Raw genomic sequence first — 24498 nt, forward strand, 5'->3', positions numbered from 1 at the left:
CTGTTTTTTGCCTTTTATTTCCTTCAGTTGCATAATTTTGTGGGAAGGGTGGTGGTGGTGGTTTCTGCCAGATGCCTGAAATTTGCTTTAGAAGCAAATTTCTGTCTCGCTTCAAACATATGCAGAAACTCATCTATTGCAACTCTCTACCTGTGCTGCAGGCCTTGTAAGAAGGTGAATGTATTCAAATTATCTCTTACCACACAGGACCTGCAAGGAAAGGCTTGCTCTTTGCAAAAGGCAAAGTCTGTTTGTGTGAATTGCTTTTTTCCTAAGACGACTCACCCATTCCAACTGTCCACAATCTACACAGATGTTTAGTAAAAGGACCATCGCTTATCCTGCTGCATGGTAACATTACTTGCTGACTTCAAAGGCAACAGCCACAATGTTTTGAAATCATGGCCTGCCATGCACTCAATTGTAATTATTAACACACACAAAACTACACACCCGTGTGTGATGTTCACAGAATAAAATGTCAGTAAGAAATGCTAAACATGGAATAAATCTATTCAGGCTAAGAAGAAAACATTCATTCGAGAATAAATGATGAATCTCTGTGCAGGGCAAACCTTCTTTGAAAGCAAACACTGAAGGCCAAGATAAAAGTCTGCACCAGGTTTCTTTTAGCCTGATTTCCAGCAAAGTTTATCCCAGTTAAAGAGAACATAAACACTGATGCAAAAATATCCTACTCCTAAGGCAAAATGCTCATGAGTTAAAGCCATGGGCTTCCCTCAGGGACTTGAAGACACACGGATGTCTTGGCTTGCTCCTAATAAATGGCAGAATATTCAAAATTCACCCAAGCTATCTTTGGTGCCAGAAGAGCATGGCTTACAGAAAGCCAACCAGACAATCCATCACTCTTGTAGGTTACTGCATTGTAGGTTAGTGCAATGGTTAATTGCCCTCAGAATAAAAGCATGTGTATCAAAACTTGCCATTTGAGTTAAGAATGCCTTCAGGTCCTAGGAGCTGCTTTCATATTTGTGCTCTGGACATGTTTCAGCAATACCATCAAACTGTCTCTCCCCTTCATGCTAACCATGGGTTTATGTCTTGCCCCTATCCAAAATAAGCAATGTCTTCAGTTCAGCCCCATGGAGATCACAAGCAACTGAAACCGACTATTTCCAACCCTTCACTAAAGATAACTCTGATAGCATCAGTTACTGAAAACAAAACCAAGCTCACAAACATATTCTCTAGCAAAGAAAATTAAATTTTCATGGTTTCTGCACAAATGGAAATCTCAGGTGTTCTTTGTCTAATTTTGTCTTTACAAGAATACTGTCCTGTGAGGAGAACTATGTATTGCATTTAAGGAAAATTAAACTACTCCAAAATATGTCCTCTTTTCAAGATGTTCAGTTGTGAGTAGAGTGAATAATTACACAGGGTTGTGATTTTTTTCTTTTTTTAATCCAGATGAAGCTAAAACTGGAAATAAAAGTATTTAATTGACTCAACTGGCAAAAGTTCCATTTAATTCCACTGGAATTTTGCCATCACAGCTGTAAATGTAGCTTTTGATAACACATGTTTAACTGGCTCTTTCATATGAAGCCAGGAAGAAAATAAGGATGAAGCTGTGCTTGAGAACAGTAACTTTCCCAGTGACAGCTTAGGTATTTATTGTACTTTAATCATAAGAGGATGGGCTGAGTGGCTGTAAGTTTCATTCACCACTTCAGACCACTTAAGAGCACAAGTCCATCCAGTAGTAGAAGAACTGCATTTTCACAGCACCTGAAAGCTAGCAGTGCCTCAGAATAATTTTTACTATGGCTTTTCCATTTTTCCACAAAGTTGAGTAAACGACCCATATATTACAAAAATAACTGGAAACCAAAAAGAAGAAAAAAACATGTTGACTCTTTTGGTTTCTATACCATATTGCAGAGGTAAACCAGTTTGCAAAGCTACTTCTGGGCATTCAGAAGTCAGACACCAGTTGTTTAAGTTCCAAGTTTGATTTTGTTTTTATAAACAAAATCAAAACAAAATATATTAAAAGTAGCTGAAAGAAAATGAGAAAAGAGTGCTGTGAACTAGTTAAAATAGAGATGAGGGTTGTGAATAATCAGTGTTTGTTTTTTTTTCCTAACTCCTATACTTATGCAAATAAGCAAGGAGCAAAATTCTAGTAATTTATCTGGGATTATGTACTGTAGTGGCCTGGTAATACAACGTGGCCTCTCAGCTGGCAACAGACACTGAGAACTGCATCTATCACGAGAATGACTTGTCCTCTCCCACTGAGGTGGTTTTTCTTGGAAGAACCAGCTCAGTGTGTTACTGCGGAGAGGAATCCCATCCGGGAATGGGACATCATGGGCCTAGAAATTCAAGTGGAGGTTTCTAACAGAACTCCATACACACTCTCAATCCATGTCTCTTTTCAAGGCCTCTGATTAACACTTGGCAGAGTGAAAGGGTAAACAAGGGAAAAGAGGCTATTGATGAGGCAAGTTAGCAGGGAAGTTCACTGATGTCTCTCACTACTGACATTTTCCAGTAGAGCTCTCTTCGATGCATCATTTCTAACCAGGTCCCTAAGAAGTGTCCCCTTCTTACAGGCTGGGATTGAATTGGTGGTAAGCAAGAGAGGTGAGCCAGAAGACACATCTGGCCTCCTCCACCTTTTTATCTTCCTGCTCTACCAGCACCTTGCTACTCAGCTCAGAGCCAGTAACAGGCTCTTGCAGCAATTCCAGCAGTTTGAGGGGGGAAAAGCAACACTACGAGATACGCAAACAGGTGTTTTTTTCCTTCTAATGACTATTATGTCTTAGCACACACTGTTGCAGGGTATTTTCTGAACTTAGAGGTGGAGCCTGACTTTCAGAGTTGCTAACCTGGCACTGGGCTTGAACATTAAATTGGCTTCACATACAGCCTAAATGCTGATGACATTAGTGAAAAGAAACACATTTTTCATAAAGACTTCCAAGTGGCTGGCTGGAGATCTTCAGGACAGAACTATGCACTGTGTTCAAGTTAAATGCAAACAATGCTTCAGAACATAGCAAGGGATGCAGTCTGACTCCATTTACCCTCCTCTCTGTAGTCACTGGAAACTTAAAAACCCTTCCTTTCACCAAGAAGCTGAGCAATTTTAGTCTGCTGCCTCCATGTGTGATACGTGGTCAGGAATCAAGTGAGAATTGGAAATGCATGAAAAATGTCCAGTCATTCTCCACAAGCATGAAGCTGGTTAAATAATTTTTAATTTTTATTTTTGCATTTTGGAGTTAGCTTAGAGCAATTCCTTAGAAATGGATTCAGAAACATACCAACAGTCTGTAACAAAAGATATCTTGCTGCTCAGTTAAGTGCTACTACATCAAACACACATCAGTCTAAAAATTCAGTTGCTTCTGAAGAAATTAAATCCTCAAGGAGCAATAAATTATTTTATACTTTTGCCTAGTTTCTGAAGGAGCTCCTTCCTCTTTCTTCCAGATTCTATTCAAAGCTTCAGTTACATGAATGTCCTAAAATCCATTTTCACTCCAAATAAACCAGTCAATTATTTTGTCTTAAAGTTTACACATGGATTTCTGATTCTTGTAACAACCTCATTTTAAGCTGAAAATATTGTAAAATACTTCTAGCATTTGGTATCGTATTTTATGAAAATCTGCAGAGAGGTCTGGTTGACTGCAGTGCTGAAGGATGGTTGATTAGAGCTTTCTCTCTACCAAGTATAAAACTCCACACAAGCACTACCTGCCAAAATCAGTCCCGTCTAACATCAGTTATCCATATAGACAGGAAAAGGGTAACAGAGAGGGAAGGGGCAGTATTCTTTAGAATGTCTTTTTACCCTTTCCGTACTCTATTGCCAAAGCTGCTTCCCAGACATTAATATTGTCTGCAGTGGGCTGACCCACATCATGTTTCATTTAAATGACTGTATCTAATCACTCTCTGATTCCACAATGTGCATGTCTGGACAGCAGCACAGCAAATACAAAGTACAGGCTAAATGTAGGACATCTTCTCTTTTTGTAGTCTGATGTTTTGGTTGTCCCTTTCCCGAAGTCTTAGCTTTCAAAACCTCTTCCGAAAATGAAGAGAAAGATTTAAAATATATACTAGTATTAATGTGGAAACAAGTATCCTGAAATCTGCATTCAGTGTCTCCAGATCACCCTTTTTAAAGTCAATTGCTGTCTCTTCCAATCTTCTTTTCTACTTGTCTCACATTCCCTCATTCCTCATTCTTTCTGGACAGTGTCTGTTTTTTGCTCAGCTTGAGCAGGCAACAGCAGGACTGTAGGGTCAGTACCTGAAACCTTGCCTCTTTTTTCAAAACAGTAATGAGAGTTAGACTCTTGAGAGCAAGACTCACAGGTTCACTCAAAGACTTTCTATTAAAAACAATGTTTTAACTATAGTCATAATGGCTACTGTGTACTGGAACTATTAAGTTCCTGAACAGCCTTCACAGCAAGAAATTTTTAAAATCCCAGTTAGCAGGTTTTGTAACAGCAACATCAATTCACTTCTTCTGAATATCACATTTGTCTCTTGGGTTTTTTGATCACCTCCTCATGTGATGTTCTTCAAAATGCTTTCACAATTGTAGATCTACTCAGTATTACCTTCTGAGCTTAGTGCTACTCTGGGACACAAAAGACAGCCAGGCTTGCACAGAAAGAGAGTAAATGGAGCTTGTTTCATTATTAGACAATGTTCGTGGAGGAAAGGAGAATAGGCCTCCCATTTAGCCTACATGTGAGAATACAGAAGAGAATTCTTGTAAATGTTAAGTGTGTTACTTCTCTCTGACCTCACCATTTCCTCTTCTTGATTCTCTAAACCCCTTGGAATCTTTTCCCTCCTCTAATCAATCTTGCTCCTTTCAGGTGATCATTACTCAGAAATTCCTGGACTGACACATTTCAAGTTATTCAGAAAAGCTGATAACTTGTTGATTTCCCCAACATACATGTCAGTTTTGCATCTGACTTTCTTAAATTGCTCTTTTGCTTATACATTTAGAGATTTTGCTCACTTTGGAGTCTTACTAAGATAAACATGATGTGATGGGATGCTGTTGGGGGTTGCGCACAATTAGATTCCACCAATCTTCAGCAGTTTAAACATTAAACCTCTGTCTGATCCTGCCAAATCACACTGGGCTAAGCCTGCATGACCTTCATGACAGAGTCTCCAGAGTCTTCCTTATGGTCCATGTTAAGTTCACCCATTAGTGAGAAAAATGTTGCTTTCATATTTAGACAGGAGACAAAAGCTATTAGAATGTATCAGGAAAGGGAGGTATAATTTTGTATTTGTGAAGTATGAAGCCTACCTCTTTCTCCTGGTCTTCCTGGTTGACCAGGGCTTCCTGGAAACCCTTGCATGCCTGGTGATCCTTGCTCACCCTGTGGCCCTGGAGCCCCTGGCCGACCTGGCTCACCAGGAGGTCCTGCAATGGTTCGTGTTGAGACAGACTGGCTTGGAATCTGGTTCAGAATCGAGTTGTATCTTGCCATATGGCCTATCAGGAAAAAGAAAGTCATGATTTTCAAGTAGCAGTGGAAAAACTGGTTCAGCAAAGTTTGAACAAAATACTGGCAGGTTCTCAAGCCTGTGGTCTGTCATGCTTTTGCATTATGAAGCTGTGCACTTCTTGGGGGAAAAATAGTAGTTTAGGGAGTGCACAGAAAATGGAAGAACTATTGTGCAGGATTTTATTTTCTTACTTTGGTAAGGGTTTGGGGGGCTTTTGTATTTCATGTCTATAAAAAATTAAAACTGTTGCAGCAGAAGCTTCTGTATACTGTAGTAACTTGGAGACAATCCCAACTTTTTTTCAGAAGGCTGATGCTAATCAGCTCTAGTTGGACATAAACCCGGTTGAACATAAATCTAGTTGGAACATAAATCTCAATTGTCTAGTCAACAACAAACAGATCCCCTTTGATATTTTGAAAAGTGTCATATTTGTAAGTAACTGTGTCAGGACAAGATCCATTCCAGAGAGAGAAGCACATGGACTATCCGTGTACTTGCCTTGGATGAGCTGTTCACACACTTGACGAGCAACAGCCCGGACCATTGCCTGGGACTGGAGATCGCCCTGGATAACAACAGCAGCAGTGTCATGAAACAGTTTCTTGAGTCAGTTCTGTGCTGAAAGCACTTTGAGCAAAGAAAGATATTTATTATTGCTGAGACATTATATGCTCACAGATGAGAAAGGAAAGCCAAAAAAATGTTGTGATTTCACTGGTTCCCATTTCTCTTTTTGGCCAGCAATCAGAGGTCTGAGAAGATGGCCCTAATGAGAGATTTGGAGACATGCTTACTGCCACATACTCCCCACCTTCAAAACATTAATGTAGCTATATAAAAGACTGTGTCTACAAAGGAGAGTTTGATTAATTGCAAAGAGAAAATTACTGCGCCTGTAAACACAGAGAAAACTAAATTTTCAGGAAAAGCTCTCTATGAGACAGAAGGCCAGACAGGAAAAAAAACACAGCTAACATGAACATAGACTTACCCGTTCACCCCTTTCACCCTTAGCTCCAGGAGGACCCTAGGAAAGATTCAATACAAAATTAATTCTCATTCTGTTCTGCTCAAAATTTTTAACACTTAAACTTTGTCTGCCTTGTGGATTCATAGTAAAGTGAGAAAAAATAAACTATAAACAAGCTTTCAGGAGGTTATATGACAGCGATAAATACACTTCTATCATTTCAGTACTCAATAGAATGTCCACCTTTGGCACTTACCTGGGACCAATGACTTTCACAAGTGTTTGCCACATACACTGAATTCACATATTCAAAATGATAACAAGGACAGGCCGCCACATAATGCATTTCACATGACTGAAACAGGTCTAATTTTTGCAAAATAGCAGCCTGAAACTTGCTGCACTGAGACTCTGCATCCACTATGAACAGAGCAAGCAATGGGATTAAACTGCACAGAAAACTACGTTTGACATTGAGAATAATGTAATACTGTAATGATGGTGAGGAGGATTACAGATTAAAACAAGTTGTCTAGGGCAGTTACAGCTTCAACAGTGACAGTTTTGGGGTAGGCTACACATTTCTCAGGAACTCCTGAAGCAAGAAAAGGTCTGTTGGTCAGAGCCTGGTGCTGATAGCACCAGGGTCATGGGTTTGATCCCTGTATGGGCCATTCAGTTGAGAGCTGCACTTGATGATCCTTGTGGCTCCCTTCCAACTCAAGACTATTCTGTGCTTCTCTGTAGGTAACCAGCTGATGGATACATGGTTAAGTACAGCTTATTCTATCCTTGGAGAAAAGAAACTCCTACAAAGACTAAGAGATTATTTCTAAGGCCTCTATTCTATAACTCTACATTTTGGAATAGACATTTATTGAAGCTCAGTAATTTTTCAGCCACCTGGGTTTTTTTGCACTACTAGAGTCTAACCATGCACAGCAGAGCTCTTGCGTGACTCACAGGATTCACTACATTCTAGAAAATTTACTTCAGTATCTGGAACATATGTTTGGACAGGAACAGCATAGTCAACATGATATATACTGATAGTAAAAGTTCCATAGCTCATCAAATCTCCTTTGCAGATTCCATTATTACACTTAGAAACTACGCAGAACCGGACATTAGGTTATTATCTTTGCTCATATATTATCAGTCAATTTAATTTCATTTCCACTTAACCAAATGAAAAAGCTTGCACTGGCCTAAATCTCCAAACCAAACTGGATTTTGGAAAAAAAAAAATTATTCTACAAGTAGTGTCAGAAATGCACTCTGTCCCATTCTGATGTCTTTAAAAATTAAATAGAATGCTTACTGTAATTGATGGGGAAAAGCTGAGCAGGTTTTATAATTAAACAAGTAGTCAAATGTTAAAATATGAATATATAATACTGTCTGAATTCTTACAGAGACAAAGAAGTCTACTACAAATATTCTCTTTTATGTAATTCACACACTCATTTCATAGTTGTATTCCTTTCTTCCAGTCAAAATGTTTTTTAATAATAATAAAAAATAACATCTGAGAGACAAACTTACTACTGGCGGTTCCTAATACTAATTTTAGATATAGAGGATGCAATTTTCCATGTAATGAAACTGATAGTCAAATTTATAACAGCAATCTAGAAAAAGCCCTAGTCATTAGTAATTTGTTCTGATGTAAACCCCAAAGGCCAGTTTTTTATTCATATATTATTTTCACAGTTTGGAAATCAGAATAATATTTTGGAAATATTCAGGTTAATAAATACTTGAATTTCCAGAGAGTTGCTGGAAGGGCAAAGGGAAAAAAAGAAGTAAGTAATTACACAAAGACTACAAATTCACATAGCTGTGTTTCCAACTTCTGTGTTTTAACCTTGTGTTTTGACTCTAATCCCTATGTTCCAAACATTGCATGTAAGATCAACAAATATATTTAATTACAAAGAATGAACAGAGAAAGGTCAGTATGATGTTTACCTTAGCCACTAACTGCAAACAGATCACAGGCAATAAATATTGAGTTCTGTTAAACAGTGAAGCCAGGCTCAGAAACCAACACATGCACAACAGCAGAGAAATATTCATTAGTTTTACTTACAGGAGCTCCAACATCACCTTGTGGCCCCTGACTTCCAGTAACACCTGGAACACCTGGAGCACCAGGTATGCCCTATGTGGAAAAAGCGGAATAAAATAGTGGTGATGACAATCAACACCCATGAGTCCTGATGAGAAGTGCACAGACACCTCTGTCAGTCAAAGACTGGAGATTCCCAGAGAGAAGACTAAGAAATAAAATTTGCAGGAAAGAGAGGACCAAAAGCACAACTCTGAGAAAAGCACTTGAGAAAAATAACTTGGGTTTCTCTCTGGGATAGGCAGAAATTGCTGAACCCCTGGACTAAATCCTGTGATGTCAATATTGTGTTCAGAGGGGAAGACTCAGAATGCTCTTTGTAAAATACAACAAGATGGCTTGGAGAATACTCAGTACAACCAGCAGCTTCATCTCATCTTCTAAATCTATTAAGAAGGCATTAATTTTGCCTAGCTGCCCTGACAAGGCTGACTGACTCTGAAGACAACATATCCTGCATTAGAGGCTGGATCTGGCCTCTACTGTCTTCCTTGATTACTCTGTGAGAGCACCTGTGCTCACCTCCAGCCTCTAGAACAAGTAAAACTTGGTGGTTCACTTCAGCTAACAGTCCTAACTGGAATTTTTGAGAAAAAGAAAGTCTTGTTTCAATGTTAAAAGCAGTAATTCCCTCTTTACAGTGCAGTTACTTGACTAAGAACAAGCTATCAATCTATTGACAGAACAACTCTTTCCCCTTCTCATGGGAGACATTTTCTTCTTGAGCTAAGAAGGAGTGGAAAGAAATTACACTGGACAAGCAGCTCTCTGCCAGCTCCGTGCATCATGAGAATTCTAACTTCCCTTGGCCTTGCTCTATCCACTGTAGCATAGATAACAGTGTGACCTATAATCCCCCAAAATCCTGCTGACCTTTGCAGTAAGAAATTCTATGGGCAATACTCACCATTGGGCCAGGAGGTCCTTGTGGGCCTGTAGGTCCATCCTTGCCAGGAAAGCCCTATAGAAGATAAATAAATGCAATTTCATCAGCTTTTATATGTACTTCATGAAGCCGTTCTGTTTCATCTAGAATTTTTTTTTTTACTTTTTTCCTTTGGTTTTGTTTTGCTTTGCTGTCATGTTTGGGATTTTCCTAAATTAATACCTGTTGGTAGTGGTCTTTTAGGGAAAAAAATCCTTATTTGCCCTGGGCAGGGTTTATTTCTGAAAAGGAGCTATAGCGTCACCAAGATTCAAAAAAAAAAAAAAATCCAGCTAGTCTCAATATTTTTAAAGAAAAAACAATACAAAAGTCTTCATACAGGCAATTTTCACCTTTGAATGAATTTCACTTAGAACACTTCTGTAGGGAAATAAATGAGAGGGTTTGCTGTCAAACCTCCCTACCACAAGGTCACATTCCTACACCTGTTCTCACTGGTTGCAAGTATTCACAGTCCCACTGATGAGGTGCTGAAAGATGGCAACTGAGAGTGGATCTCTCTGCCCAGCAGAGCTGTACATATGCTCCAGCGATCACTGAGGTCCTGATTCGGGAAGCAGCGGGAATGCTCATGTGGTTTACATTATGAACGTGCCTCAGAGCTTCCAGAAATGAGAGCCAAAAACTAAAGATATCTTGGAAACTGGAAAGCAAGTACATCACAGAAAAAAAGACTGACCAGATGTAGAAGAAAATACACTATTAATAAAGTATTCTTACAAATTAACAAATATAGGCATTTTGTATCCACATGCTATAAACCTTGGGTTCCAGACCAGCCTGGTGATTAGGCAATTCTTTAATTACTACACAGCCTGAACACGAGAAATATGATTTTACCTCTGACTCAAGACCAGTTTGAAAGGGGTTTATGCTGGAAAGTGTTTGGTTTATTGCTGAAAGGCTTGAAAATGTTTATGGTGACACACACAGTCCAGGCCTCAGTATCTCATGGAGCTTTAGAAGAAAAATTTACAACTCTTTTGGTTTGTACTTTTTTCCAAATCCTTGTTTCTGACATGGTTTTAGAAATGAATATAGCATATTCCATGAGTTTTATGCTTTGCATAATTTGGAAACTATTATTGATATCTGCAATCATACGGCATAAAAAATGGCTGGGCAATAATATTATCTGCCATATACCTGGAAAGGGTTGTTTTTAATTCTACTGGACGGCTGTTTTGATGATAAAATAAGCCACATAGCCAACTCACACTATGTTATCTATGTATCCTTACACTTGATTAAGGAAATACCTTCCTATTCCACAGTGTAGCCAGATGAAGCTGGCACCTTCATATTTATGTTTCATTTCTTAAAGCAAAGATGTAAAACCTCTATTTATTTTTGCTTGGTTCCAAAGCAGGATGGAAACTGGTTTGACCCTTTTAAGGGGTTAATTTAACTAGGAGGAGGGAAATATAGTGCTTTCCACTGACTTCTAGGATCTAGTGTGGATTCACACAAGCTTCTAAAGAAAAATTAAACTGTATGTCTTTCTCTTCTCCCACCCCAGTCAAAGAGTAGAATTAACAGTATGATCAGAAATATATTTTCTTGGAATATATTTCACAATTTCTTTCTTCCGAACAGCGCTCTTACTCCTGGCTGCTCAGTTATCACCTCCTGTCTATTCTCCTAGGTTTTATTTCTCTTGGCATTGTGTCTGTATCGCCCACAAAAGATCACCTCCTACTCTATTTGCTAGATGTGAAAATTCCTGTAGATAAATCAGGCCAAAGAGAAGCTTGCTTCAAGGAGGAGTATGGCAATACCTACTCTCTCATGCTGGTAAAAGACTAAAGGTATTTGTGCTGCCAGCAGTGTTTGAAGATGATGTTACTCAGACCACCTGATGGCCAGAATGGATCTGACACTTATTCTGAACTTATGAGCTGGGAGCAGAGATTAGTACGTACCAGGAAATTGGCAGGAAGACCGGGAATTTATTTCTTCTGGCTCTTTCTCCCATAATTTTTGGTGTGTGTAATGTAGAACAAAATAGAGCACAGTGAGAATTCAAAAAGTTGTATTCTGAGTACCGAAGCCTTGCAGATGCTGTTTAATCTCCCATTTATTGAATTCTCCTCTTTTCTCAACCATCTCTAATCCAAGGGAAATGACTGGAGGTATTACACAGCACAATAGCCCTTCCTCTCTGTCACATTCAGGATAGAAATGACTCTGTATAAAGACATTCATTCTCTCCCATGGAACTGCATGTCTAAGAGCAGGATAGGATGGATTTTGATGTGTGACCTAGACTGTAGGTTTTAGAATCAAGGTTAACTTGGAAAGTTAACTTAAATGAAGATATAGTTTGCTAATGGCATGAAAAAAAAACTTCTAGAGAAAGAGTGTAGCTCTGACAGAATTTTTATAAGAGATTTTATTTGCCAAGATACAAATGGCATCACCGGTAAAATCTCAAGTCTGCTGAAATCAGCACTGCTGCTGACCTCATTGTAAACACTTGAGCTTTCTGTAGCCTGGAATTTGTTTGGGGGAACTTGTGGAGAGGTGACTTTTCAGGTAGGACTAGATACCAGCAAGAACTTAACTGAAGCCACTGAGTCGGACTTGAAAGACTTTCAAGTACAGCCTTTTAAAAAAACCCTGCAGCCTGGGATACATGACTGCCAATTCAGGATCTGTCTTTCAACATGAAATGCTTGGGACTGTTGGTGGAGAAACATGATCTGTTCTGTTATACTGCTAGCTGCAAATATGGGGCAGCAAGAAAGGACACCAAACAACCACAGCTACAGCCATACAATAAAAAGAAATCATTTTACATTTGTAAAATCTTTCCTGACACTCTGGAAGCTGATGAGAGAGGAAGGGACTTCTCCTCATGTGGAGCCTGACAAGTAGATTCAACCAGATTATCAGACAGATATAAAATATTATCATACATATTCAGAATATTTCCTTTATTATCAGAAAAAACTTTTTTTTTAACTCTGATTCAACCTTCAGAAAGTATTTTTATTTAATCCCATTCTTCTTCATAGGGATGGCATGTCATTATGAAAATGACCTTTTTATGAATTCACAGAACTGACAGGGAAGTTGTTCTATTTCTAAATTTCTATTTCTTTCTAAACCCCAAGAAAAAGCAAGTAAGTCAGGGAACAAAAATGAGAAAAATTCAGAAACACAAAAAATACAAAAAAGAAATTTTTCAGATTAAGTGTTGAATTACAACATTAAGAAAGGAAAATCAAACCCTTTCCTCAACTGATTTCAAAAAGAAAATCAGAAAGTATGAACACTAGAAATAAAAAAAAAAAAAAAAAGGAGGGAAAATAAATTGTAAAAGGGATTCCAATTATCAGGAACTGAAAGGAAAAAAAAATCTCCATTCCAGCACTTCATGAGTCTAATACCCCATTAAACCAAGTTCAAAGTTCTCAGAGATCTCCCAATAAATATCAGCCCTATGCTTCCCACCCATTAAAATCAGTGTGATTTAGAAACCTGCATAAGTCCTCTACAGCACTAGTACCACTATAATTAAAATATTTAAAGATCAATAAACACTAAAGAGGAAGGGACAACTAAGCTAAGAAAAACACCGAAAATCTCAGTTCTAATAATATAATAGTTGCAAAACAGTTTGGCAACTTCGCTAACAGGAGGAAATCCAACAAAAGGAACATTATATAAAAAGGCAATTTACTTCTCAGGAAGTTTCCAGTTCCCCTTTTGCTGCTGCAGTTATGCCCTTCAGAATTATCCCTTTTTCAAGTGCTGGGTCTTCAAAGAGACTGCGGTGAAATAATTGGTTTGGATCTTTGCCCATTAAAAATTTTATGTTGTCATAACTTCACAGAAATCAAATGAGTTACAACACCATAAAATCAGTATAGCATAATTATTTGTCGCCATAGAAATAATTAAGCTGGACAACATTGCATAAGGGTTGCACAGAGACAATAACAGAACTAATTTCATGAGCTCTAGGCTGTTTATCCAGCACCCGTGATTAACAGCAGAAGAAAGAGAACACATGAAGAAAGCTTTATTACCATATCTATAAAAAATAGGCAATTTATGTAATTGCCCTACCTTCTTATAGACAACAGTGGGGTATTCTATAAACACCACATGACTTTTCCAGGCTGCATCAAAAGCCTTTGCTGCACTGCTCTTCCTTGGCTTTTCTCTGGAATACCATCTCACTGGAAAAACCTGGTAACTTCCACATGTGGGAGAACTAGACCACTACTGAACTGCCAGCATCAAGGCATGGCTGAGAGCATCCTCTGCTCAATGAAGTCAGCTACAGAATAACATAAAAACACAGAGTTCTTTTCTTTGGCCCACTGACGTCCCTCACGACCAGGAATGCAGAAGGAGGAGGCACAGAGCACTCGCTTGTACAATGTTTAGCACCAACTCATCTCAACTTCTCCAGGACCAAGACTAGACAGAACATGGCAAAAACCCAAATATTCATCACGGTCCAGGTCTCTATTAGCCTTGAGATGAACAGGTAGTATGAAAGTTGGGCAATTTAGAGGGAAATATTCCAATGCAGCCATAAAGAAGATATAAAAACATGCAAAACCATAACACATCACAGTATTATAAAGTAGAAAAAAATTATTTTACTTACATATTTCACCACAATTTAATTGAAAATTAGAAGCCTATTCATCTGATGATAATATTGCATAAATCTTTATCTTAATACAATGCCTTTCTTTTCTTGATTTTTAGAGAAAAAAAAAAAAAATTTATCTCTTGCCCAAATTCTACAGTAACTTCAGTGGAATTACTTCTAGACATAAAGATATGCCAATGTTTAAATTCATAACAGTGAGTTCAAATACAGTGAGTATTTAAATTCATACCAGTGAGTTCAAATACAGTGAGTCTTAAATTCATAACAGTGAGTTTTGCTACAGGGTTTGGGATTTTTATAACAAGGTCAGAAAATCAAAGAAGTTCCAGATTTCTCTGAAGTTCAAGTTACATTAACATATCCCAAAAAAAAGATCATGAATATGTAAATTTTTCTCAAATGAAACTGAAAAGTTATATTTCATAATGAACTTCTGCTGTAGACAGAAATCTAGTACTACGCCAACAATAATTTTCCAGTGTCTGACTAATAACGAAACAGAAATCTCCCCAAGGAGACAAAGAGAAGGACTTACAGGCTTAACTGCACAAATGAATATGAATTTTGTTTTACTGGCTCCTGGACAGACTGTAAGTACGTTCAGTTGTTTTACCAGGAGCAGAATAAGGTTGACTAAATTTTGTTATTACTCTTCACCTTTTCCTCATGACAACTGTTTCTGCAGGTATCGTTCAACATTCTATGTTAAATTCCATTGTAGTGGTCTCTGTTACTCATTAATTAGCTAGAAATCAAATTTAGATCATTGCCTTGGATTGCATACTAATTATACACCATTTAACAACCATTTAATTTTAAACATATAAGCCAAGAGATTGACTGGCAATGCTGAACACAAGTGACATCTACTCCTATCAAACGCATAAAGCACAGGCATGGTGCAGGGTTCCCATTACACGTCTCAACCCTCATCAGAAGACAGAAGGATGTCCACCCTCCTGTGCCTATTGGCACAGAGAGATGATCTCCAGAAAGAACAGAGGTAGCATAAATTATAATAAATCAGCCAAGTTGGGAAACATTTCCATTACGGACTGGGAACAAAACACATGTAAAACATACTCATTTTACCTTACCCTTTGACCTTGAGCTCCATCTCTTCCTGGTGAACCTGATGCACCTGGGACACCCTAAGAATTTTAAAAGGAGGGCAAATGATGAGACCCAATAAACAGAATCCAACTAAATAATTTTCGAGTGAAACTGTGTGACATGTTTTGGACACATGGAATTAGGAAGCTCAATAATGGGTGGCACCATAGAAGAGATTCAGTAGAGAAGGTATTTCTGTGAAATGAGAGATGAGTAAATACACATTGTTAAAATACAGAGGTGTTGAGTCTACAGAGACAGTGTTAAACAAGAAAGTAACCAGCTCTTCAGGCCCCAGTGAATCAGTTGCTGCACACCAGCATACCCTGGACTCAAGCTCTTTTTAAACCCCCGTGCAGATTCACCCCAATAACACATTTGTCAGTGGTTTAGAATATGTGCCCTAAACTCACAATGATGACAATTCAACACTCAAACTTAGTAGGTGACAGGGGATACAATAGGGAATACCTGCAGGCCAGGAAAACCAAGATCTCCCTTCTCTCCCTTTTCACCTGGTGGCCCCTGCAAATAAAGAATCACACATAGTAAACCAAATATACAGTTACTTTTCTATTTTTAATAGTTCCCTTCAGCTTCTAAAAACAAAACAAAACAAAACAACCCAAAAAAACCCTCCAAAAAACCCCCAAAAAACCAACAAAGCAACCAGTAAGAAAATAGACTGTTTCTTCCTGAAAGCAAAACTACACTCTTATTTGCAAAAATGAAAATGTAGAAGCTATAAACATGGAAAATAAAACTAACTTTAAAAGATTTCATAAGTAGCCCAAAACTATAGCCATTTTGTTACCAAAAAAAAAAGTAGCTATTTTCTTCTTCTCTTCAAAGGAATTCCTTTCACTTCAGGCTTCAGCAGTATCTCCAATAATGGTGAAAAAAAGGGTTTTCTGTGGAAACTAGGCATGTTTCTGTGGTACATATGCATGAAAAAATACACTTTTCTAGATAATAAACCAACTTTAACTTAAAAAAAACCCCAATTTCTCTATGAAAGAACTGCTCTTATAATTAAAATATTCTTATTATTCTCTATGACAACATCATCAAGAATATACAGCTTTGGTAAACCATTCTATTTTACATTAGTATCATATAGGCTGGAAAAAAGATGAAATTGCATTTTAATGCAGTAAATTTTGAAAAATAAAACCCAAACTAGCAGAAAAAAAATACATATGTTACTATTTTTCTAGGCTTGCCTGTACCCATCTACTGGAGAGGTGTATGAAACAAGGTAAGTGCTACTGGTTCATTATCCTAGCAATGTTTATTTATGATGAAATTCTGTGACTTATTTCTCAACAGCCTTGCAAACTCCAAGCCTAATCACTTCCTCTGATGATAGATTTTATTATGCAATGAGTATTATTGCCTAATTAGGGCAGAGAACATGGCATCTTTGTTTGGGTACCTCTTTCAAGTCAGAACTGATCTGTGATGAGCAGTACAGCCAGAAAAAGAGAAAATATCAACATTTTGGTCTGGTGCCATGTCACAATCCCCACTGCAATTTCTTTTCACTTGACTCCAGGCTTGGATGCTAATACTCAGGTCATATTCAACTTGCAATCAAATACTTTCAGCTGACTAAAAATTCATATCAAAATGAAAAAACAGATATGTTGGCATTGAACCCATGTTTTCTGGATGTCAAACTCACATCTGTGATTTCACCTCAAATATTGAAATTCAGATTCTGACCACAACACCAAAAACTATTTCAGCCTAGCCTAAGCTATTTGCTGTTTAAAAGAAAGCCTATTGATTTTTAAATCTCACTGGAAGGCCTTGAATAGAAAGTCCACTGGGTCCTTGTGGTCCCGGAGGTCCTTGTGGTCCAGGAACACCAATTTCACCTCGAGGTCCATCTGGTCCCTAAAGTAGCACAGGACATAAGTTAAACTCTTATCATATGGACAAAGGCAGCTTCTGTTTGAAGAATTAAATACCAATAGATTCAAAAACATCTGAAATATGGGTTAACATGATTGAGCAGTTAGGGTCCAATTTAAAACTGTCTGGTTTCTTTATAAATACTAAAAAAAAAAAAAGGATGATTTATGCTGTGAAAGCAGCATTCTGAATTTTATATCTTTTATCAAGGAACAAATAGAAAAAGTAATTGTTCTGAAAAGAGTCACGGCAAATGCCAATGACATTTCACTATGTTTTTTCCTCAAAAACACCAGATACAATCTGGAATTCATTTCAAGGTTTCCACGCAGCAGAGATAAACCAAGAACCCATGCATCTGTCAAATGTAGAGTGCTATAAAAAGTACCTTTGGACCTGGATCACCACGATGACCTTTGGCACCTCTGACACCTGGACCACCCTGTAAAGCACAAGCACAGGACTCACTGAAAACCAAAACTCTCAAACAGAAATGAAATCCAGAGAAGCCCAAACAGATTCTTCCTGTTCCTGAATCAGTGTTCAAGAATCAGTAAATATCCTGCCGATATCCTTTCACTGGAGTAATTAAACTGGGAACATACTTAAGTGTGGCCATACACAGGAACAGATTTAAACACAGATGTGGCTACTTTTTAGAGCCAAGAATGCACACTACATAAGAATCAGAATAACACTGAAAGCTATGATTTGGGTGGAAATGTGGTCACAGGTTCCCTTCCAGTTGCTGAAATCTCTTGCACATCTGTCTGTTCTCACCAAAATCACATTGTTAAAGGCTGAGTTTCTAGAAAGGCCAAGAGCATTCTGGCCTGTGTTCCGCAGGACCAGAGCAGTGACCATTCCCCTGTACTCAGCACTGGTGAGGCCACATCTCAAGTGCTGTGTCCAGTTCTGGTCCCCTCACTACAAGAAGGACTGGAGCATGTCCAGAGAAGGGCAATAGAGCTGGGAAAGGGTCTGAAGCACAAGTCGGATGAGGACTAGCTGAGGGAGCTGGGGGTTTAGTCTGGAGAAAAGGAGGCTCAGGGGAGACCTATTCCCTCTCTGCAGCTCCCCTGTGAAGAGGCCGTAGCCAGGTGGGCTTGGTCTCTTCTCCCGGGTTTGTCACAAGTGACAAGATCAGAGGAAATGGCCTCAAGTTGAACTGCAGGAGGTTTTGATTGTATATTAGGAAAAATTTCTTCACAGAAAGGGTTATCAAGCTTTAGAACAGGCTGCCCAGGGACATGGTAGAGTCACTGTCCCCAGAGGTGTTTAAAAAACATGTGGATGTGGCACCTGGGGACATGGTTTAGTGACAGACTTGGCAGTGCTGGGTTAATGGCTGGACTCAATCATCTTGAAGGTCTTTTCCAACATAAACAGTTCTAAAATCCTGTGATTCTAATGACTTAGTAATAGTTTTTAGCAAGGACAACACCAGAGTCTACTAGACCAACACCATGGTTTAATCTGGAGCCATTCTTAGGTAAAATGCTCTTTTGGAATTTTTTCTCTTTTTTGCTTTCTTCAGCAATGCCTACATCTGCTTATCATTTATTAACCAACTTTGGCCTTTTTTATTAGTATCATCTGAGACACTGGAGTACCATATATGTATGGATGGCTGCCAGAAATGTGTTTTGTAGCAGTATCTACGTGTGCTTTCAGTTCTAGGACAGCATTTTTTTTTTTTTTTTCATATCAATTTCCCTCTTCCCCCACCTGAGTATATTGCCTAATCTCTTGGAATATGAGTTTTACAGGTATTCTGCCTATCCTTGTACTCAGAAAGGACCTTGACTAGACACCATAACTAAATAGAATTCTTCAGGGGCTACAATAAGTACATACAAAAATAACAGCAGTTAAATTAAAGCTCTAAGAATAGAAAATGTGCTTATATGCAGTATCTATGAGACTTTAAATAACAAATGTCTGGAAATCCCAGAGTACTGTTGCTCCTCTATGAAGGCATCATGACATGGTCTTCACATGTGTGATCACAGAACAGTTTTCCACTACCTCTCCCAACTCCCTCAGGCTTCTCTCTTCCATCCCACATCTCTATGGCCACCACTCATTCCACCATGGCCAGCTCTGACCCTAAAATCTCATCCCATGTTCTCCATGGAACCAAGTTCCAATTGCCAGTTGCAAGATTCCAGATACTCATATTTCTGCATTCCGATCTGCTGTCTTTTCTCCTTCCTCTGCCTTACTCCTCATTCTGAGATTGAAAATTCCTCAGCACAATAACTGCAACGTTTTAGCATAAACAAAATCAGAGTTTTCTCCCATTTTGTTCTCATAAATGGACTGCATTTTTACTAAGATTATATACTTTAAAAAAGCCCTGGTGCTGAGCCATTAAATAATATACTTTCAGATTCATGCTGAAGTTGGCACACTTGTCCATGTTTTGAAACCAGTAACTTTGCTGGGTAAAAGCACAATTTCCAGAAGAGCAATTATTTAAGACGAAAACATCAGAAGAGGCCCCCTCATTTTTATCATAACTTGTTTTGGTGGTCATTCCCCAGCACTACTAAGCCTCTGTGATCAATTTCAAAAAAATTTTTGTGCTTCTTTTTCTAGCCAGAAATTCATGTTATGCCTTCTTCCCTTATTTTGAATAACTTCTTAGTAGCCAGTCCTTTCTCCAAGAAATGGATCTTAATCTACTATTATCAAGACACCTCCTCATTTCTTTTTAGTAGACAAAACCTATGAAGCACTGAAAGCTTTTATTTTTTTTTCGCAATTAAACTTTTCCAATCCTTCAGTATTTTTGTCTCCTTTACCTTCTTCAATTCTGCAGCATTCCTTTGAAATGCAAGCATTACTTTTTGTGATATCTCATTTTTACTTTGTGTGGGGAACTTCAGACAGCAGGATCAAATTCTGCCAAAAATGATGCCATGAAAACAGTGTCCTGTGATGAAAATTGCCAGATAACCTTAAGTCTAGGCAACACTTTGTCTTACCCAAAGTGATGCATTTTCTAAAAGGTTAAAGATTCTTTCTAGAGTTACTATGCCAAACAAATGGAAGCATTTTATTTGGAGTGTTTTTAGCCTAATGTCTAAAACTGGTTCCATGGTAGGATCCTGATCTCTTAAACAGAAGAATCCTTGGCTTGGAGAAAAGTTACATGACATTTTAATAACTTGGAGCACTCCTGACCAGACATAGCACATGTGACTTTCTGACTTTTGGTTGGCACAGAGATGAACACCTTTTTTTTTTTTTTTTTTTTTTTTTTTTTTTTTTTTTTTTTTTTTTCTTCCCTCCAGAGCTCTGCCATCTATCTGTCTGGCAAAAGCATCCCTTATAACAGGCTGAGTTCCAGAATCACGTATTTCCCTGCCTTGGCAGTGATTTTTTTGCTTGAGTATAAGCTTTTTCGTCCCAGGAACTATGCTATTCAAAACATGGTTAATCCTAAATGTAATATATAGAAGTACAGTATTTTACTGCTGGGTTAAGACTTAGAAATTCTTGATCCATATATCTTTTGACCTATAGTAATACACATCCTTCTAGTCAAATAATTTTCAAACATTTTTCATTTTACTGTGAAGTGTGGTCAAACTACTCAATTTATGTGACATTTTTATGTGAATTATCCCATTGCCTTTTTTACAGAACATAAACTGGATGCAAAAATGTGGAAATTCAAACTTTAATCCATACTTGTTTAATAACCTATATTCAAATAGGAGAACAGAATAATTTTTTCTTGTTCAAGATGCAGCTCTTAAGCAAATTTCCTATTTTCCAGATTTTTGTACCAGAGTTTGAAGAACAGTTCTTGCAGAACTCAGTTGAGTTGTCAGGAGGATTAATGTCTGCTATGATCTACTACGTGAAGGCTTTATGTGCAAGTCAATTTTGTTGTTAAACATCATCTCATGTAATTTGTGTAGTTTAACACCAAAAGCATTTTCCTTTGCTTTCTTTCCTGGCTCTTTCATTTAACAATATGTCCCTGGAGCATCCAGGATACAGTATGAGCAGAGAAATATGCAGTTCAAACTTTTCACGAAAGGGCCTCATCTCAAACTCACTCAGCAGGCAGCCCTAAGATACCAATCCTATTTATCCAGTTGTAACAGAAAAGAACTATGACCATTCAACAAATATCCCAGTGAGGATTCTTGTTAAACCAAACCAATAATAGACCGTTGCAGAGCCTTCCTAAATTGATAAAAATCAGCCTTGGGATGCGAGACTGAGTTCTCAAAATTTAGTGGGCCTGTATCTTCATTGTCTGGTCTGATTAATTGTCTCAGTTTCAATAAGCCAATAAGGAGAAAGGAGACTTATTCCATCTAAGATATTACACTGACATGAGGGAAAGTTAAATAATTGTCTTCTACAAGAGACTATCTAGTTCCATTGGTTACACAAGGAACTTATACACACACTTACTCAACACGTACACAGCAAACTCTTAATGAGTGCCATCAAAATGACACTACTAAGGATATGTAGAAGTTGTAACAGTGTACATTTCATCATTCACTGGAAAATGAAAAAAAAAAAATGAAATTCAACTTTCCACAAAGGCAGATTATTTCATTCTTTCTTCTCTTCACAGCTCTTGGATACCTCTCTGCCTCTAAGAACTCTCAGAAGAACCTGTACTTCCAGTTCTACTTTCCAATAAATATTGTACTTAGGTAGGGCTTTTTAGACAAAAAAGTCTTCTTTCATCACATATTACACAAGTGGCATTGTCATGTTCTGTATCTTTAATTGATAAGAATTCTGTAAACTGAGCATTTCAGAAATCTAAACTCCAAGCAACATTTAATACACATCTGCTAGAGTAGAGAGTAGGTGATTAAAAATTTGAAAATAAATGGCACTACCTATGACATATCTAATGCTACAGACAGGTAAAAGGATTCCAGGTCTAAAGAATACCCCAACTGCTTCAGCATAATACATCTTTACATAATTTATAGCATCTTCAATATAAACTGAATATAATTTTATCTCTTTACCAACACTTGAAATTGTAATTTAACCTTATTAGTTATACAATGGCAGTATATTCACATGTATTGAAATAAAGGTGGCCAGTGGACTATTTGGAACAGTTCACTACAAAGCCGAATAAAACCTTACCGGTGGTCCAGGAGGTCCAAGGGGACCCTTATTGGCTTCTGAACAGGAACAAGCATGAGGAAGGGCAGGGCAATTTTCCTCATCTCTCTATGAAAAGGTTAAGACAGGAGAGAAATGATGTCCAGAACCTCAAGTGTTAGGTATTTTATCAATCCAAGACATAGTATTTAGTACAGTCTAAGACACAGCAGTCAAAAGCACCTACTTGATTTAGAAAAATATGTCTTACTGACTTTCAATAGGACAAGTAATCCAAGCAGAGATGGGTTCTTCGAAAACTTTTCATCATCCATTTCCAATAAAACATTTGTCTCAACAAAATAGAAAATAAAAGGCAAATTCTACAGTTATTGAAAGAGGTTTCTTACCAAGCCAGGAAGTTCACAGCATTTGTCTCGATTGGCCCATGAGGTAGCACAAATAATGTCAAACATCTGTAACTGCAGCTGTTTCAAAACAAGGGTGATGTACAATATGACTCTTAGATATAGGATCAGTGTGAAATGGAGCCATCAGCAAGCAAAGCCAACTTGATTCAGGCACTCAGATTAGACAAAGGCTTTTGACTTTGAGCAGCAAGCCACAAATACCACACTTAAATGGTAAATCCACTGCTTTTACCAAATGTGTGTCTAACCAATGCATCTGAACTATCAGACATTACATGAATTGAGCAAAGCTGTTCAAGGTTAAATGCTGCACGCATTTGTTTAATTTTCCCCCACTCTGTGTTTTAGCTCCTTATTTTGCCCAATGGCATCTTCCAATATCTTTTTGTAGCAAAAAAGACATCAAGAGTCAGGCGAAAGAGAGTTTAGCTTCTCTGAATGATTCCTCTTAACCCTCTGGTCTGCTGTTCAGATTCTATCTGGGACAAGGTCTTCTGTAGACTATTACTTACACTGGAGCTGAGCCACAAATAATATTTCTCATTTTTCCCAGTTTAATTTTACTTTAGAATATGCCCTCTCTTATATTATCCCCAGGCAATGATAGCTTAAGAATGGGGAAAAGCTTGCTCACCACGTGACAACATTGGGCAGAAAAGAAAATTCCCATCACAGGTCTGGGAACATGGTTTGGACAAGAATCTGCAAGAACACACACATTTGCTAAAAATAGTGGCTGCTAGATACTCAGAAACAATATACTCAATAGGACTCAATGGTAAAACAAACTATCTCCTTTACAGCCCTGACTGAACAAAGGGGTCTAGAGAGATGAAGCTTTCTTCTGTTACTATTTCTATTCTTTTTCCATGCCTTGTTTATGTGCATACTGAATAGAGAATGGTATGGAACAGTACATCCCATTAAATTAACCCCACATGTTAAAGAATTCGAGGAACTGCTAGACATAGAACACTGGGTTTGTTCCCATTATTTTCAGTGGCAGTATTTTAAGATCAGAACAGAGGAATGAACTTTAAAATTTTCTTATAACTGCATTGCTTCTAAAGCTGTTAAAATGAACTACATATGTGCACCTTTGCTTTTGCCTCATTTTTTTTTCTTATAAAAGTCAAATATATTTTAAATAAAGGCATATTTTCATATAAATAGACATGCTCCTCACCTGCCAGCAGACTAGCTGGTTTGTAGATTTGCTGTACTACAGATGCAGACACAAAGAGCTGGCACCATGCTAAACAGCTCAGACAGCTGAAGTGCAGCATGAAGGCAGCATCTGGTCTCTCAGTTTGGCTTCATGGAGACCCACCCCGAGTCCAGCTGTGTCCATATCAGTGTCAAATCGAAGTTGGCTCCATGTGGAGCCACTTAGATGCCTCCCTCTTTGCTACACATCCCTAAACTCCTAACTCCAGGAGGCCTGACTAGCTCAGGTGCAGCAGCAGATGAAAGTGCAGGCACACACTGCTCTGGGACACAGAATATCTGGGCATTTGCATGATACTGCCCTTAAGCAAATCAGACATCCCAGAAATGGGGTGCAGCAACACCAGAGCTGGTTCTGTAGAGGGCACCTTAGGTTCAGAAGTTGTATTGCCATTTTTTTCCGTAACCCAGTCCATCCCAAGCCATTCTGTTATCCTGAACAATGGTTTTGCACTAGCAAAATTTACACATAGGCATGTACATGCATTCATTCTGTCT

General features: G+C 38.1%; 1 protein-coding gene across 7 annotated transcripts in view; it reads right to left on the reverse strand.

Annotated features, from left to right (window-relative positions):
- COL14A1 (collagen type XIV alpha 1 chain) overlaps window positions 1-24498 on the reverse strand; it is a 114953-nt gene that overhangs the window by 5974 nt on the left and 84481 nt on the right. For all 7 annotated transcript variants that reach the window (XM_066176820.1, XM_066176784.1, XM_066176792.1 and 4 more), the window contains 11 exons: window positions 22753-22830; window positions 22385-22471; window positions 17634-17687; window positions 17132-17227; window positions 15800-15853; window positions 15313-15366; window positions 9544-9597; window positions 8598-8669; window positions 6527-6562; window positions 6034-6100; window positions 5330-5518 (listed from right to left, as the gene is read on the reverse strand). In XM_066176820.1, coding sequence (XP_066032917.1) covers window positions 5330-5518; window positions 6034-6100; window positions 6527-6562; window positions 8598-8669; window positions 9544-9597; window positions 15313-15366; window positions 15800-15853; window positions 17132-17227; window positions 17634-17687; window positions 22385-22471; window positions 22753-22830 — 841 coding nt within the window. The remainder of the gene's footprint in view (window positions 1-5329; window positions 5519-6033; window positions 6101-6526; window positions 6563-8597; window positions 8670-9543; window positions 9598-15312; window positions 15367-15799; window positions 15854-17131; window positions 17228-17633; window positions 17688-22384; window positions 22472-22752; window positions 22831-24498) is intronic.

This window comes from Chamaea fasciata, unplaced genomic scaffold (genome assembly GCF_029207755.1).
Source record: "Chamaea fasciata isolate MVZ Bird 193981 ecotype frontalis unplaced genomic scaffold, bChaFas1.0.hap1 SCAF_1, whole genome shotgun sequence".
NCBI lineage: Eukaryota > Metazoa > Chordata > Aves > Passeriformes > Sylviidae > Chamaea > Chamaea fasciata.